Source organism: Manis javanica, chromosome 8, assembly GCF_040802235.1.
Source record: "Manis javanica isolate MJ-LG chromosome 8, MJ_LKY, whole genome shotgun sequence".
Classification (NCBI taxonomy): domain Eukaryota; kingdom Metazoa; phylum Chordata; class Mammalia; order Pholidota; family Manidae; genus Manis; species Manis javanica.
In genome coordinates this window covers 33,044,974-33,063,350 of record NC_133163.1, presented here as the reverse complement: position 1 = coordinate 33,063,350, position 18,377 = coordinate 33,044,974, and the positions used below count along the sequence as shown (strand labels likewise).

At 41.6% G+C, this 18,377-nt stretch overlaps 1 protein-coding gene across 2 annotated transcripts in view; it reads right to left on the bottom strand.

Annotated features, from left to right (window-relative positions):
- The window catches only part of ZFYVE26 (zinc finger FYVE-type containing 26), a 64,561-nt gene that overhangs the window by 43,230 nt on the left and 2,954 nt on the right, over positions 1–18,377 (bottom strand). For both annotated transcript variants that reach the window (XM_037002681.2, XM_073242225.1), the window contains exons 4-16: positions 15,452–15,541; positions 13,569–14,091; positions 13,055–13,185; positions 12,300–12,464; positions 12,071–12,159; positions 10,942–11,105; positions 8,635–8,847; positions 6,975–7,586; positions 6,645–6,731; positions 4,623–4,691; positions 3,748–3,899; positions 1,663–1,864; positions 434–697 (exon numbers count right to left, since the gene is read on the bottom strand). In XM_037002681.2, coding sequence (XP_036858576.2) covers positions 434–697; positions 1,663–1,864; positions 3,748–3,899; positions 4,623–4,691; positions 6,645–6,731; positions 6,975–7,586; positions 8,635–8,847; positions 10,942–11,105; positions 12,071–12,159; positions 12,300–12,464; positions 13,055–13,185; positions 13,569–14,091; positions 15,452–15,541 — 2,761 coding nt within the window. The remainder of the gene's footprint in view (positions 1–433; positions 698–1,662; positions 1,865–3,747; positions 3,900–4,622; positions 4,692–6,644; positions 6,732–6,974; positions 7,587–8,634; positions 8,848–10,941; positions 11,106–12,070; positions 12,160–12,299; positions 12,465–13,054; positions 13,186–13,568; positions 14,092–15,451; positions 15,542–18,377) is intronic.

Genomic DNA, 18,377 nt, shown 5'->3' with positions numbered 1-18,377 from the left:
CTGGGACATTATTAATCTCAAGGTACAATCTTGCCTCCAACTGTGATCCACTAAGTTTTCCTTTATACCTTGTTTAAAAACTCAGGACTATCTAAGGTTTTAGGTTAGGTGGGATTCATTCAGGACGATGCATGCCGTCTAAAGGCACAACTCCATCTGTACCAGTTTTGTATCTATTTCTTCCTTGAATTTATCTGTAAACCAGAAAAGAATTTACCCAAATGATTGCAGATTGCCATGTCTATTAAGAAGGCAAGACTTCCAACACACAGTATTTAAATCACCAGACTGGACATGAGGAAATTAACTAATAGTCTTTTCGCCCTGTTCCTCCTTCCCCAGTAAGTGCTTTCTTCTTGTACAATTTTTCAAGTATCTCAGACACCCATTTCCTCATTTGAGAATTAAGGGAGAAAGCTAGAGGCACACTCACCCCGGCTCTCAAGGCTACTGTTCAGACGTCGTTCAGCCGTTTCCAAGAGCTGTTTGCAGGTTTTCCAGAGCTGGCACTGAGAGCAAGCTAGGTCAAATGCAACCATGGCGGGGGAACTGAGGTCTTCTAGAACTTCTCTCAGGGAAGCAGTGGGCTCCCCCAGGCTACTGCTTATCCAGAAGTCCTCCTGCAGTGTGGGGATGGCATCTCCGGAGGTACTGAGCAGCTTGTCAGTCACATCAGAGATGGAGTAAAATACCATCCCTTGACACCCAGCAGGTACAGTGGAAAAAGCAAGAAGTAAAATGATTCTGACTATTACTTTTATTTCATAAAGTAGTCATTAAAAAATGTTTGAGGTCATTCTGCACAGGATATCTTTTAAGCATATTAATGCCATTACTTCAGCCCATGCTTACAGTATGGAAACAATGGCATGGAAAGGAAGATCAAGAGAAACTTAAAATGGTTGAGATGAGTGAGGGCTTCTTCCAAACGGGATCTGAAAGGCTGAGAAAGAACAAGGTGGACCTGTGTGTGTTAATCAGAAAAGACCTCTAAAATACATTGTTAAAAAAGCATGGCAGAAAATGGTCCCTGTTGTAAGAGCCCATTTACAGTAAAAAGAAAAAGGAGGTGTACATATTCTTTCCAACAGGCACTGAAAATTCCTGGGAAAGTACTGAAGGAAAACTGTGTGATGAGTCTAGATGAGTAAGCAGTGTGGAAATGTGGGAAAAGATACCACTTTCAAAAAACCATAAAAAGGTGAGCTTTTCTGCCATGCAGCCAAGGTGAGGAATTAGGATCTGTAAGTCCCAGGTCATAGGTGTTATACATAACTTCTTCACTTTGAGGAAAATAAAATAACATGTTTTACCCCTGAATAATTACATGGGAAGGAATAAACTCCTGACCATTTTCCAAAGCCCAAAACAGTGGCAATGCAAACACCTGGTAGAAACAGTATTCACACTCTTCAGTTTAAGTCATGTAGGCCACACCTAATGGAGTAGCTCAGGTGGCAGATATGTGACCGCCATGGTCAGGGATATTTGGCACAGCTAGAAATGGATGCCAATTGTGTCAGGATTGCTGTTCTTCAAGGCAAGTGTCCCGCTCTGGATTTCTGCTCATCTTCATGATAAACCTGTGATTTGGGTGGCTTCTCCTGACACCCTCCTCCCTCAGCTACCTCACCATCTCCCGTGGCAACAGGGAAGCCTGACCTGCTGCTGCAGCACTGCCAATGGCCTGTAGAGTTGAGCGGCCACTGCCTGTTCTTCGAGTGGTGTTGCTACCCCCATCTGAGCTCTGATTTTCAATCTTGTGCTCTACTCGGGCCAGCTCCTGGATCACTTCCTGGTAGCGCTCCATGAACATCAGTTCCCCTGAGCTGGGTGAGGACTGCAGGTTGAACATGAATACCACCTGTTCACAGGAGAGGAAGTAGTGAGTGTGGGTTGTGGGGGGCATACTTTGTTGAGTAGTGTCTAGAGATATGAGATCCTGCCTATCATTAGACTATGGCCTGAAGACATCTGCTTTGTAGAGTTGAAAGAGCAGCACTGAACATTAGAAGACCAGATCAAATACAGAAATAACTCATAATGTCTGCAAGAAAACCACAAAGGTCCCATGAGAAAATACACAAAAGATAGGATGATTTCAGAGAGAATATAAATGCTACTAATATATAGATGAAAGATGTTTTCCCCTACCGGTAATCCAGAGACTTTAACACTGATACCACTTTGCATCTATCATATTAACAAAGTATAAAATAAGCCCTCAGCAGGTGGTGATAGAATGAACTGTCACAACCTTTTTTGGAAAGCAATTTAACAGTCTATAAAGCTTTTAAAAAGGTTTATATTCTTTGGCTCAATAATTTTTATGACAAATTTTCTTAAGAAAATCATTCAGAAGACTCAATGACTAAAGGTGGTAATCTTGGCACTATTTATTACAGTAATTAAAAGGCTGAAAATAATCTAAATGTTGAGTAATGGGAATGGTCAAATGCAGCTACTTGATTTAGACTACTGTAAGGTCACTAGAATCAGTTAAAAGGTAAATGCAAAAAGGGCACTGCACGAAGTTTTAGATTCAAAATAATCTTGGCTATATAAAAAACATATGTATCTTGGAAAAATATTGGCAGAAAATATCCTTAACCTTTAATATTGGTTGTTCTTGGCAACAGGGTTACAAATAATTCTATTTTCTCATTAATACTTTTGGCATTTTCTTATAATATGCACAACTTATTCTGTAGCCAGGATGAAAGAATAAAGCTTTTATTAAAAATAAAGTAAAATAAAAAGATGAAGGCCCCAGGAAAGGAAAAGGAGGTGAGGATATTTAGGGGCAAAGCATCGAGGGGCTCACAGCTGACTTCCTCTGGATTTGGGTGAAGGTCCTGTCTTCCCCAGAGTGACAGAATTATCATTTCAGTATGGGACCTAAATGGTCGGAGGAAGTTAAGCAAAGATTCTCCAATCACTGAGATTTCTCCTCAATTTATTAACAATTGAACCCAAATCAAAGAAAAACTCTGACCTATACGTAAAAGGAACCAGCACAAGCGTGATAAATATACCGAGAGTTTTAAAAAATCACAATAGTAGATTTTTATGCTCTTCAATTTAAGTAATAGTAGAGGATTCTTGTATTTCTCACAGCTTGGACATAATCTTCTTCATTAACATTCTCATGAGGTAGGACCAACAGGTATTATTTTTAGCTCCAATTTTCAAATGAGGATATCGAAGCTCAGAGGAATAAATGTCTTTCTGATTTCTACTCCTTGTGCATTTCCCTTTACAACATGAACGTTCTGGTTTGGTAGCCCCCTATACTTCTTGTATACCAAACTGGCATTCTATTTATTATTAAAAATTGTTTGCATCATGCTTTTTAACTATATAAAAACATGTATGTGTTCAGAGAGGGTGTACAAGAAAGAAAAATATTTCAATGTCTTGAAGTGATGAGATTGTGGCTGAGTATTCTTGTATCTTGTTAAAATGCTGTTTATGTTAAGAAAACAAACCAACAATTCAACAGCTTAAATCTTCCTGCTGGATCTTGAAATCTGCAATGCTGAGGACAGGGCCTTGATACATGGGACCTGCCCCCTGCTTCTCCTGCTGGATGTGGCCCATCAAGGGCTGCTGAGTGCCTCTGGCTGCACAGGCATCCAGCTCTCCTGAGGCCCAGCAAGCCCCATGGGGCGAGGGGCTGACTTGGCATTCTTTACTGTGACAACGTATGGGCTAGATTCACACCTTCTGCACAGGTACTCCCCTTACCTGATGGGCTTCTGCAAAGTTCCCCCTCAGGATGCAGGATGCCAGTAGTGACTCGGGTGGGGAGAACATCATGGGGATGAGTGAATTTTGAGGTTGGGGCTGCAATTGGCCATCTAGCTCATTCCTTCCAGACACAGTGTTCAGGCTTCCTTCTGTTGGGACACAAGAATGTGGGGGCCAAGAATGCAACAGAAATTGAGGAAAAACTATACTGCTGCCACCTTCCAACAAATTCTTATATATTCAAGATGGTTCTCTAAAAGGTCTATAATTGGGTCTTGATTTTCCCACAACTGAAGGGCAAACCTATGCTATTACCTTTGAATACAATGATGTAAGTACCATTCTTGGGTGTTCACCTCTGTTTCTCTCTGCTGATGGGTAACACAATTGACAACAAACAGCCCTTTCCCCTTTCCCCACTTAAATCTGGCTGGCCATCTGCAAAACCAACCTTTTCTTTTTGTAAATTGAGATTAACTGACAAAAAACATTGTACTAGTTTTAGGTGAACAACATAATGATTTGATATACATATATGTTGTGAAGTGATCACCACAATAAGTTTAGTTAACATACATCATCACATGTAGTTACAATTCTTTTTTTTTTCTTATGGTGAGAACTTTTAAGATCTATTCTCTTAGCAATTTTCAAATATACAATATAGTATTGCTAACTATAGTCACCACGCTGTATATTTTACCCCCAGGACATATTTATCTTACAACTGGAAGTTTGTGCCTTTTAGAACCAATCTTCTTGAACATGGGCATGATCTGCTCAGTCCAGGTTTTTAACACTATGATATATAGCAACTCTGTATCAGAACAGAGCTGCCTGATGTTGGCAACTGGTCGGGACCCCCGCAATACCTGAAGTACTTGTGCTCAGCTCACTACTTATACTCTCCACGGATGTATTGGAACCTCTGTCCCGGCTATCTAAAGGAATTAGGAAAAAGAGGGGAAATCAACCATCAATTCCTTACAGTAGAAAGTGACAAGTTGGCTTGAAGGTCAAGATCTGGGCTGTTAAGGGTAAGAGGCTAGTGGGTAACTACCACACCTGCTGCTCCTTCTATAGCAAAACCAGGTTCCTAGAGACCAAAGGTGAAGGGTGGGCTTAATATGGCCTGAAGCTCATTTGGGTAGAAGCTCACACCAGTGCTTTCCAACCTGTGGGTCTCAGAGCCCTAGGAACTTGCAAATTACTCCTAGGGGTCAGCGACAGCCCCCATCTGCTCACTGAGCACTGTCAATATTCTGAAAACATAAAAGCACAACTATTAGGACCAGGAAGTAGTAGGGTAAAACGGAGGGTCACAAAATTCTCTGACATAGAGAAAGGAGTCCTCATATTTGAAAAGGCAGGGAACGGAGTATAAATCTGCCCAAGACCATGATATTTAAATCTCTCAATGAAAAGCTTCTTCTCAATGCCTGCTTTCCTCAAGTGCTCAGGCTTACAAATGGAGGCTCACTATTCCTTTAGTGTGGTCATTCAAGGGCGACAGCAGATTCATGCAGGGGGTCTACCTGGCTCACTGTTTGATAAGGAATAGAGAACTGTAGGAAAGTGAAGATGGACTGTGCATTCTTGGGCTCGGTGGGTCAGGCGGATGCAAACTATGCCTTTGAAATCAATTAATCAAGCAGTTTAATGGCCTTAGCAACTCACCCTTGACATTTTCCAGGTTCCTTTCATGGTATCCTCCACCCTGCCCAGGATGCTCACTTTTTCCATTGTCACTTAGCTAGAGCCTACTCATTCTTCTGAGCTTGGTTCAAAAGTTGACTCTTCCATAAAATCTGTTTCCTCAAGTTTCATACTCTTAGGCTATGCTGATCCTCCTTCTAGGGATTTATTGTTTTCAGGCAGTACCTCAGTGCAGTTTCTCATATATAATATTTATGCAGGTAAATTCTAAATTCATTGAAAGCAAAGCTCTGGTTTATGTCTCATTCACTTCCCTTAAAATACCTAGCATTGTTAGCACATGGGAACCTCTTATGCATAACTCTTACAATTATTTAAATACCAGCACCAAAAGCCGTAATGGATATTTGACTATCTAAAAATTTAATACTCCTGTATAATGTTCCTGTATTAAACTCCTTAAAAAAACCCATAATCACAGTCAAAAGACAAAATGGAGGAAAAAAATTGTAGCATAATGACAGAACATTTCCCTTAACATACAAAGAACTTCTACAATTCAATAGAAAATATGAACCTTAGAAATGAATAAGCAGCTCACATAAAATACAGCCAATAAATACATGGAAAGACATTCAATCTCAAACTAAAACTTAATGCTGAAACAATGATACACCACCACGGCATTACTCATACCAGCGAAGATTTTTTTAGGAAATTTGATAATGTCTTTATTTTATACACACATCTTTGACCCTGCTATTCTACCGCTAGTGACTTACCCTATGAATAAACTCACACAAGTATGCACACACATATGTATAATGTTGTTTACTGTGGCACTGTTTATAATAGCAAAAAACTGCAAATGAATTAAATATCCACAAAAGGGTACATATGACAATGGTGTACTAAGCAGCCTTTAAAATATATGAAAAAATTAAGTTCTCAACATGTAGTATGATATACCTGTATATATAAAAGGATGTAAGTGAAAAAAGAAGTCATAGCCTCGATATATATAATGTGATGCATCTGTATATATAAAGTAATATGTTTGTATTGCATGGAGAATTTCTGGAAGGAAACTATTAGCAAGGATTACTTTGCGGGAGTAGGACTAGGATACTCTTAGATCATTTTGTTTGTTTGGACCATGCGCTTTATCTGAAAGCATAATGGACAAGTGGCAATATCCCACTTGCCTGGGAGGCAATGGGAAGAGCTCTTCAGATTACCTGCCCGCCTCCTTCTTGTCCGATGACCCCGGTGGAGACTGGGGTGCCATGTGGCAGTGGGTCGGTATCTTCGGGAAGCTTGCTCCTCTGAAAGAGCAAACACAGTGGTCATACAGAAAAGTGATCTGTTTTGATCTGGCCCACCTGCTGGGGCAATGGATAGGGGCAGAACTGGACTGGGCTCCGAGAAATGGTTCTGACACTGGTTGCCATGGTGATATGCCCTGAGTTATGGTCTGACTCCCTCACACTCCTCACTCTCTCCCACGTTCCTGGGATTTTTCTCTCTCCTCACTTTCTGGACCAATCAGTTCTGCTATCAACTCTCACCTGAGCCTTGGTTGCTTGTTACCACCTTATATCTCCACTGGGCCTCGGAGAGAACCTTGGAAAACCGGTGCAGGCGGCTCTGCAGTCCATCTCTGTTTTCTAAGCAGCTCTGGCCTTCCAGCAGCTTTGGTTTCTCAGAGGGCCTGTGGCTGCTGAGCTTATCCAGCTGCTCCTGGAGAAGCCTGAGGAAGGCCCCTATTGCGAATTCATCAGCCAGGAACCCACTGATACCGTAAGTAAAATGCTTTAGGTCCAAAAAATTGTGCCTGTGAGGTTCTGGGGAACTGTCTTTTAGCTCAGTCTTCAAACAGCTTGGAATTGTATGAGCAAGGCTCCTGGGGACTCCCAGGGAACCCCGCTGTGACTTCCAATCAGTCTGTGCTACGTGCTGAGGGCTCTCTGACAGGGACCTCAAATTCAGTGGGCCTTGCCCCTGAAAGTTGTCATCCCCAGCACTGTCCTCAGGCAAGTGAGGCTCTGGGTGAAGATCAGCAGAGGTGATGAGGAGCAGTGAGAAGATGTTTTCTAGAAGTTCCAGGCACAAAAAGTCAGGAATATCACACAGATATTGTTGACATCTGGCCAGGTATGTTGAGAAGAGATATGAGGCACCTAAAAAAGCATGTGTAAGAGGTCAAAGAAAAAGAGGGAAAATGCAAGCATTACAAACATTACTTTCCAGACTCCAACATCCTCACAAGTTTAAGTGATTTTTAAATGTTAAAAAATGTTTAAATTTTAAAAAGTTAAAATTTTTAATGACTAAGGGAATTGGGGTTCTAGCCAAAAGAATAAGAGATTACTCAGTCATGTCTTTTCTGGATTTACAGAAAGATTTTGCTACCTTAGTTAAAAGTACAGCTTACTAAACACTTATTATTTGCTTCTACTTTTTACATATAACATTATTCCTCCTCTCTGATGAGTACTTCATGTTTTAGTTCCTGGAGTGAAGGCGGCATGGAGACTCCTTATTTCTCAATTCTATTTTCACTCATTGTTACATTAAAGGTGATCACAGGCTACCTAGATCTCTTAAGAAATACTTGCTGGTCAAAAATGACCATGCTCAGAGGTGAAGGTCTATTTCAAAGCTACAAATGAAAGATAACTGACTACTAATAACAGAAGGCAAGTTAAGGGATTACAAGTCACTGAGAAAAATGAGAGAACACAGGATATAGGATTCTTTTACATTGTAGGCTGTGACCCATGACATCAACTTTGAGGGCTACATTTAAAAAAATGAAACAAAACAGAAAAATAATCAAGAGTATGCTCCATTTGGAAGGATACGTACTGTTCCTTAAAATTTATTCCAGTTTATATATCATTTATATACACATACATATATAAACACACAGATGCAAACTGGACTGTGATATGAAATGCTATTTTTACTGTGGATGATAGTAAAAAAACAAAGTATCTGGAAAATGCTGCACTAGGTGATCAAATTCCATTAGAACTAAAGCAAATCACTTTCTCTATTTCCTGTTGATTCATGGACGCTGTTAAAGGGCTGAGATTATTCTTGGATAAAAATAAAACCAAGGCCACCTCCCCAATCAGGGTAGAAAAGGGTGCCTACACAAAGAACTCACCGGGACAGAGTGTCACCAGCTTATGCCAGGGACTGGGGTGGGGCGGAATGCTGTACCTGGGGAGGAGAGAGAATCATTCACTGGCTCTGCAGCAGAGGCCAGGTCCTCAGAGGGACCGTCTTTGCATTCCTGGCACTGGGAGTGCTGGTGCGAGTTCACACAGAGGGCATAGATGGCATACTTCATGGCACAGAAGCTCTGGTAGAGAGTCAGGTTCTGACACTGGCTCAGGTGCTCAGATACTGAGACAACGGGGGCATCAGTTGAATCTGAATGCAGAGAGAAACAGGCAGAACTTCAGGGTTGATCCTTCCAGTCCTGCAAGGAAGGCTGAAGCAAAGAGACGCTGTACTACTAGGCTCAGTGTTCTCACCTTCTCTCCTTTTGGTCAGTTTGATCTGTGCCCCTTCCAGGCTTTTTCCTCTGCTCAACATCAATCTCAGCACCCTCCATCTCCCTTTCCCCACCAAACTCCTTCCTGTATGTCTGTTCAGCATAGCCCTCATGGCTATTTAGCAAGGCTTTCCTTATATTTCTTAAAATATTTGGTTTTTTTCCAGTTTAAAAAAATTAAACCTTAAAGTAAATGTTTAGTGCACCATTATCCAAGAGGCACGCTTAAAGTGTGTTTAGCTTGAATAATGAGAGCAAAGGCAACACAAAAAAATTTTTTGAACAATATTTGATACTGTTGAGGAAGCACTGGAAGCAGACCTTATGGGGAAAAAACACAAACTCTTTTGAAATTCCTTGTACTTGTTTAACAACTTAAAAATTCTCATTTAAAAAAGAAGTTGAACTTCAGGAGGAGGGAGGACACTGTAATCTATCTGTAAAGAAAAAGGGTCTCTAAACATCTTAACTTGGCCTTAATTCTTTCCATACCAAAAGTACAATTTGCTCAAAGAAAAAGCATTATATGTAGCAAAGAAAAAAGAAAAAAATCACCCATGATCATATCAGCTAAATACAACCATTGTTACATTCTGGTTGAAACCCTTTTGACAGTTTTGCATATATATATTTGTGTATGTATTTTAATAACATTTCATATACTATTTAATTTTTCTATTTTCAAAAAACCCAGTAGAGCAGAAGCATTTGGCTATGTTTCTTCATAAGCTAAATTTCTGATGGCTGCATATAGTTCTACTGAACAAATTTCTTACCCGTGCAGAGTCCTCTAGGGCAGGACACTGCAGCAGTTAGGGATACTTTGCTACTGTGATGTTGCAATAAACCCCTTTATGTACAGGCTTTTTAGCAACTTCTTCTTCTAGGAAGCTCAGCTTTGCCAAGGTCAGGGTAAGAAGCAGAATGAGATCAATATTGTTCTCTGCCCCTTGTCTCTACAGGGCATTATTGCCCAGGGCCAGGACTTGCAAGCATTTGCATGACTCTGAGAGTGAGTGAGCCCTTAAATTTTGTACCCCAGATGATTCTCTTGCCTCACCCTAGTCCCATCCCTATTATTATTCCTCTTTTGCCTTTTCCAAGTTCAAGCTCTGGATGTGTTCTGTTGAGTTACCAGGGATCAGATTTAAAAATACTTCTTTGGAAGCCTTATGTACTTTTATGTAGAAAACAGAGTTCCAATTCCTTTAGGAAATCTGTTAAACAAATTGCCTACATTTCCAGAAAAAAAAAAAAGTAGAACTGATAGCACTGGTTTTCCAATTAGTGGTAGGTCCTTTTAAAGGCAAATCAAAGCTATATGTAGGCTGAGAAACAGCCACTGCCACGTGAGAATGTTTCTCTCAAAGCTAAGTGTCCCTGGCCTGTGTGGCAGGCTGTGGCACTCTATGATATGACTTTAAGGAGCAAATAGAGCTGGTTAATGGGGACTTGAATTTTAAGCAAGATCTAAAGTTAAAACAAGACTTCGCTGTTGCTTCAGGCAAGCTTTTCTTCTAAACCTCTTTTACTGTTCAATAATGTATGAAGAAGATGTGGGAGAGAAGGTCGGCACAAAACGTGCCAAGAGAAGGCTTATGGAGATGGAGAGACTCAACAAGAATTAGCATAAACACTGCCGATGCCAATGCTGTGAATTCAGAGGGCAGTTCCCAGTTCTGTTTCACTGGAATGAGGTACGTTAGTGGTTCCTGAGCTGGTTCTATAAAAACAAAGGTTCCTATGAAACTATTCTCATAGGATTCCCTAGACCTCACCAACAAAGGGGTGGAAAATGACCCTACATCCCATAATCTGATTGGGGCACACAGCACTAAATTTGGAGGGCACCTGCTGAACCACCCACCCATCTTGACTGATCACATCTAGATAGGCCCTGTGCTACAAGAAACTTGTCCAAGATTGTCTTGAGTGGGAACCTTGCTCAAGTCACTCCATCACCAACTCACCATGCTCTTCCTGGGGGTCCTTGGTTGGCAGCTTCTGTAAAAGCTTGAGAACATCTTCCTCCCTGAGGGCTGGGAGGTTTGTAAGGTGATGGAGAGAGTAGAGCACTGAGTGGCTGTCTCCTCCATGTAAATGACACAGGAGGTCTCTCTTTGGTATGGGGTTGCTGAAAGGGAAAATTGGGAGGATGGAAGGGAAGGCTGTTTATATAATTACTCTGAGAAAGACCAATTTCCATTCCCTCTTGTTCTTTCTTTCTGGCCCATACACCACAGGTTTCACTTCCCCAAACACTAAATTTTAGTTGGTCTAGGATGGTGCAGAGCATTTATTTACCCTCCTGGGAGTGTATCTATCAAGTCAGCACTACTTATTTTGAAGGGACCCAGAAGGGGCCTGTTTGGTCAGTAAAGTCTAGAAAGAGCCTGCAGATTAAGCTTCCCAACTTTTGTACTCTTCCTAGCAAAGAACTGATACAAGCCTGTCTGCTTTGCTTTATTAAGGGTCCCTTGCTACTTCCCTCTCAGCCTACTGAGCTTCAGGAAGTGCTGCTGAAATGGGCAAAGAACAGAATAGGAACCCAGAGGTAGGGAAGCCCTAGGGCTGAGGTATCAGGGGAATGTGGCCTTGCATGTGCTCATCAGGCAGGTGTTGACTTGATGTGTGATCCAGGAAAGCACATGGCTATGAACACTGACCACATTTACTGTGTCACTTTGGGCAGGTTATTTAACTTCATGTTTAACTTTATGTTAAGCTTCAGATGCCCCACCTTTAGAATAAGAATATATTGGTATCTACCTCATAGGATTGTGAGGCTTAAGTACAATCATCCACTCAAAGGGCTTAGAGCAATGCCTGGCATATAGAAAATGCTAAGGAAATGTGAGACACTGTTCTTTTTACCACTGTCATCCTTAAATCGTCCTCTAGTTACAACCTTATGGTTATGGTGAAGATAATCATTACTTCGTTTCTTTTCTGCTTTAATAGCTGGAAATATTACTAGTTGTTCATCAGCACTGTGAACTCAAAACATTTATGTGGAAGATGCTCTGAAATGGCCACATGTACAGAGCATGGAGCACGTGTGCCCAGCAGTAAGACGGGGGCCGGCTGCAAAGTGCCTACCTGCTGTGCTGTATGCACCACTCCAGGACCTCCAGGTGGGCCCACAGCCCATCACAGGCATCCCTCAGGAGCTTGTCACAGCCTTGGTCCTGTGTTGATGTAGGAGAAGAGACACTGACTCAGGTACCTGGGGTCAAAGACTGTGACCAACTCCAGGACCCAACATTCTGCCTCACCCCAAAGTGCCAGAACACTGGCTTCTGGAGCAGCCTGTACTGCAGTGAGTTACCTGGGTCCTGTGGAGGGTCTCGAGCAGTCTCTTTGCTGATGCTAGGCTCTGGCAGTGTGTCCAGCCCAGAAGCACGAGCAGTCGACTGAGGGGCCTGAATTCTCTATCTAGCAGGCAGCCAAGACTTGGGAAGTCTTCCTCCTTCAACAGTGTCAATGCTGTCATCTGCGGGCCAAAGGAGGCTGCTGTAGTCAGTTGTATGGACTTGCTGCTCATCAGGGTGAGAAGCTTTTAAGTATAGCAGGGAGATTTCAGACAATGACAGAAACGGCCATTTGAATAACAAAGGTCACAGAAACACTAGGTTGTAAGTTTTTTGAAGGCAAGGACTGACTTCTGTTGTAACCTTGGCTCCTAGCACAGTATGTGACATATAGGGTGAGGTTAATAAATATCTGTTGTATGAAGCTTGGTTGCAATCTGGGAGGTGAAGATTAAATTCCCAAGTCAGCTAGGCAGGCAACATATTGCTGCCACTGTCTTTTCTTCCTCACACTCTCTGAAAAGCTTACACATAGCCAACATTTCAGTTTCTGCCAAGAAATGATATAAAATGACTGTAGCTCTAATTATGAATGATGCTAGTTCTCTCCTGGTGCCTTCTTTCCCCTGTGACTGTGGGATGGACAGAACCAAATGACTCACCACTAATTAGGCTGCTTTGTGTTGGATAAATGAGAGGGAAATGAAGATTGAGAAAGCCCATGGAGGATCCTGGGTGCCTCTGTGATGGAGAACAACCAAGCCTGCCTTACCAGAATCTGCTCCAGGAAGTGTTTGCTGCTGTCCAGGCAGTAGAAACAGGCTGCTTTCCAAGCCTGGGCTGGGTCACAATTGGAGAACAGGGTTACCATTACCCGGTCCGGATCTAGATGGTCTGGCGAGACTGAAAATCAAACCAGATGGGGTTACTGGGTACCAGGAGCTCTCCTTCCCAAACTAACGCCCATCTTAAAAACCAATTCACTCTTTAAAAAACTGAAACCAGGTTTTCTACACTTTTATCTTAAACATGCTTCACCTCTCTCATTACCTTCTGAAAATCTCTTTCTTATTTGCTATTGCTATTACTTTGTTCCTTTTTCCCATTACTCCCATCTCAAACTTTAAAATCTGTGCTTTTATAAGCGAACATCTTACCCATATCTGCTTAGCTTCTCCCATTAGATTTCCTGAGCAGCATGGAAGGCACGAGCCTAGAGGAACTTCAGCGCGGTTGAGCACAGGGGAATTACCAACACATAAGGAGAAGCAGCAAAGGGAACATACCTTTTCCCGAGGGTGTGGCCTTCAGTGGCTTTTCTGTGGACTTCTCTGCATAGGTATGGCCATACAGGGACACCAGGCCCCGTCCAGCCTTGTGCAGCAGGCAGCTGAGCAGCTGCTCCTCCTGCAGGGAACTCCCCGGGGTCCTGCAGGCCTCCAGTAGTTCCTCACACAGGAGCCGCAGCTCGACCCCAAGCGGCTCTGCAGGGCAATGCAGCACCCGCAGGGCTCTGTAGATGGCATCTACTATGCCAGGGGGCCTGGTGGCAGGGCTGTGCAAAGCTCGCAGTGCCTTTCGAATGAGGTCCACCAATGCCTTCTGCAGAGGACAGCTACTGAGGCTGGTGCCGCCATCCTCCTGAAGCAAGAGCTCCAAAAGGGCCTGTGCTGGCTGGGGAGCATGCCTCAGCAGATCCCAGAGCACAGAGATAGCTTCTGAGCTGAGCTGGGGGTTCCGGCTCTCCTGCCTCTGATTTCTGTCAAGCCAAGGGTCCACTGCACCTTGTGTGAAGGCCTCATATAGCTCCTAAATAGAGGATGAGGACAGCGATGTGTGGTGAGCATGTCTGAATGTTATCTAGACACTTGTATGCCTCGATGTTTTCCTAATAAAAATATGTGTGTATGTGTATATATGTGATAGTAGTGACAAACATTTCTGTAATAGTTACTATGTGCCAGGTCCTTCACATAGAAAAATAAAATTAATCCTTATAACAACCTTAAGAGGAAGACACTAACTACCATTAGCCCCATTTTGTAAGGGAAGAGACTGAGGTAGGGATTAACTCAACTGCTCAAGGCCTCCAAGCTTAAGGTAGCCTTCCCTTATTGCCTACAAAATATGCACTGCTGATCCATACCAGGGACTGCAAACTCACAAGCTAGGCAGGTAACATGAACATGAGACATTATGTCTATCTCAAGGCATTTAAATTTTTAAAAGTGCATTGCTACCAGCTTTTTACCCTTAATCTAAATACTAGGTAAAGCCCCATTCCTTGTCCTTCTAGGGAGTAACCCATCCCTAATACCTCCAATCCACACAACTTTCCCTCTTTATTGGGCTTTTAATGTACTCAAACTTAGTACCATATGGTTTAGTACATAACTGTTTCATGTGTGTAGGGTCCTTCTTCACTGACTAGACTATAAGCCCCTAAAGGCAAGAACCTCTATAGCCTATAACTTGTTTGCAGGGTGGTAACAAAGGGAGAAAAGTGGGTGAGGAAGGACATTTCCCACACTTTAGCACCATGTCTATGGAAGGTGCTCAGGGTTGCTTCTTCAGTGAGGGCCTCTAAGGTGGTCACATGACCATTAGTCCTTGACCTAATTACAAGTGAAAGTCCCTACCTTAAATCCTACTGTTAATGTCTTTAATTAGCTGGTGGCCCAGTCATGAAGAAAATGAGTATTGAGCCTCACAGCATGCTGCAGGCACTGAAGTATGGATATAGTTAAGACTTAGTTTGAATCTGCCCCCAGAAAATTGTTGTATTAACTATAATACATTCAGGGCACCTGTCACAGAAGAGGTATTCAACAGACACTGGTTCCTTTCTCCCTTTACAGTCACCTACCATATACTGGTGAAAAGTTAAAACATCTAGTTCCAGTCCAACTTATGTGTTCTTTTTACATGAAATAAAGAAAATCTTTAACCCCTAGCTATACTTAATATTTATGGACAATCGCTTTTAAGAATTCTAAAATCAGTTAAGTTTATCACAATTCTGAACTCCCCTCAGAGGGGTCTCCACCTAGCCTGGTCTGGGAACAGAATTTAGCCTACCTTCTTGGGACCTGTCTCTGCTGGAGCCCTGGAAGCTGAGCTTGTTGAGTGACTGTAACTCTGGGCACATGGCTCCAGAGCTCTCTCTCACCTTGAGGATGTCCTCTGGAATGTCACCTTGGAGGTTCTCTGACAATAAAAGAAACTCAAGCTTTCTCCGGAAAACAGCTGGGAGTAACTTCTAGAGGAATTGTAAGAAGAAAGCATAGAGATTAGGTATCTGCTTTAGTTAACAAATAGTACGTAAATATTTTTCTCCACTTAGTCTTATTTCTGCTAGTCCTCTAAGATAAGGTACTTTTAATTGTAAGTTCCTCGATATGTTTTGAGATACTTTCTTTAGAAACAAAAACAGCTAAACTTGGATGCATACTTCTCTCAAATGCAACATATAAGTCCCTCACTGATTAGCCTCACACTTGAAGGTTTGCTCATTTCATGTGACTTTTTCTGTCACTTGACGTCTTTCTCCAAGAAATCTCTCTTGAAGTGTCCAAACAACCACTTATGAGTAAGCCTGGGAGGGAACAGCCACATGATTCTCTTTTGGTCTAAACCTGTTTTTGGTATTTACTGTAAGTTGGAAAACAAAAGTTAAGAGGAAGAGATCTATTATTTGTTAAATGCTTATATGCGTCAGGTATTGTGTACCATACTTCTACATATTTTTAAAAATTTCATTTAATCTCTCTGAGTCATTTGTATATATTTTACAAAAGTCTTTACTACAGAGGAAATGGTCTGAAAGTACTTTCCAATTATTTCAAGCGTGAAAAACAAAAAAGTGGTCCCAAGGTTTGTTACTGAGAGGTGCCATTAGAGGAGAGTAATGTATAAAGAAAGAGAAAGCCTTAGACTTTCCCTGCACCTGCCTATTTGACAATCACTTCCTTTCACATGGTTCTTAAACCTAAAATTAGAGTCTCCCTTTTCCAGACACAAGTACAAGTAAAATTTAAGTCTGGATCTAATCCTGACAAACATGGGTTTAAATTAGAGACACCTGTAAATCATAAAGCTGGTTAAAGATTCCAGAAGCTCAGTTTTATTGAAAGGTCCCCTAACTCCAGGCAAGAAGTGCCTGCAGGATTGCGTGTGTGTAAGGGGGGGTTAAGAACACTAGATCACAGTTACTCTACTCATATTTCCATTCTTCACATCAGAGGCTAACATCATCTAGTGTATTTCTGGTCTGAAATTCTATTTTTTCTTATCACAGCCTCCCCTAGTGCACCATCTGAATGTCTGTATAATGCTGGTGATTGGATGTTGGTGGAGAAAAATCATGCTGGGAAGCTGAAGGCTAAGTGCTTCTATTGAGGACTAAGAGGAATGACCACATAAGATGTCCAGATAGCAGGTCCTTATTAAAACAACAGTCTGGTTAAGATTTTAGGACTTTAATCTAGAATCCCAAAGACTGATCAGCTTATATTTATTTTATGAATACAATTAACTTCATGCAGGGTCAAAAATGACTAGTATTCCTAAAACAGGCAAGAATGTATTCTACATTTCTAAGCACAGATTTTCTTACTATAAAAGCAAGGCATATTCGACTTAGAAAAATTTGAGTATACAAATAGGCAAACAAAAACACACACATACACCACCCCCATCCCACAAATCTTCCCACTGAAAGAGCACTACTATTTAGACAGTGATGTGAAGGCACTCAGACCATTTTCTATGCATGCATACAAGATGCACTGTTTCCTAACTTTTTTTTCCCCACATAGCAGAATATGAACATCCTTCCACGTCACTGAAAAGTCATTTCCCATATAACTTTAATAGTGGCATGGCTAAAATTTAAAAAGATTAGGCAATCCTGTATTGTGGATATTTCTTTCCAGTTTTCCTCTATTGAAAGCAGCAGGGCAGGAAATGTCTTGGCAGTTAAGTCTTTGCACACATGCTTATACATGGAGAGACAAATCACTACAGAATAAAAAGCCAGAAGGCAAGGGTGGATGAAGGAAAAGGAAAATGGAATCACTGTTTGTGCTAATAATTAAAAAGGAAGCTTTTGGCGGAAGGTGGGAGACTGGAAAATGATAGGCAGCCAGCAAGCCCCTAGAAGAGGAAAGCCACTCCAGGATCATGCCTGGCCTAGTAGAACTACTCCAAGAATGCATTTGAAATCTTGGTCCTTGTATAAAAGTTGAAAAATTCTCTGAGGTCCTTATTGAAAGTTTAAAACATTCTCAGAGCTGTTTAAATAGCCAAGGCACTAGAGCTTTAAGGACAAAATGATCTTTGATGCTGGGAAAAACAAGAACAACTCTTAGCCTCTGCTAAGGAGCCATGCAAGTGTAATCTACCACCTGATCTGGGTGAGCAACTGTCCAGAAAATAAGCAACCAGACGGCTATACAGTAGGCAAGTACCCTTTGTGAGGGAAGAATCCATCTGCTTCGACAAATCCCATGTATGTATTAGAAAGATGATACCTTGTCAGTAACAGCAAGACTTTTTTTTTGTTTTTTTCTTTGAAGATACTATTGAATCTTTTGACTTTTCTCTTTTAGATCTGAAACTGTAGCCAACTGTTCATCACCCTGGGGTTGATTATTTTTCAATTTTGCCTTTCTTTCTTCACTCCCCTGCTAGTCTTTTTTTTTTTGGTCATTTCTCTTTGACAATTGGCCAAAGCCTGGATAAGAGGTAAATTTAGATCAATAATTTCTTTTACTTTTTGACAGGTATGTGGAGAAGTGTCATGGGTCAGGCAAAACTGGAGCTAAAGACAAAATTAATTCTGATGACTGAGGAGCCTAAAGGAGAAAATCAGGCTAAATTATAGACATTTACAAAATAGAGTTTATGGTCTCTTACTTTTAAGTTCTTAGGGCTAAAAATAATACTGAGGTGGAAAAAGCAGAGGACTGGGACTCAAAGTCAGATCTTGGTTCCAGCTCTAGTTCTGCCGACTAGCTTTATGGTGTGACCTTGGGCCAGCCATTTCTTTTCTGAGTTAGAGGTACCCCACTTAAATCTCAAGATTTAAGGACAAA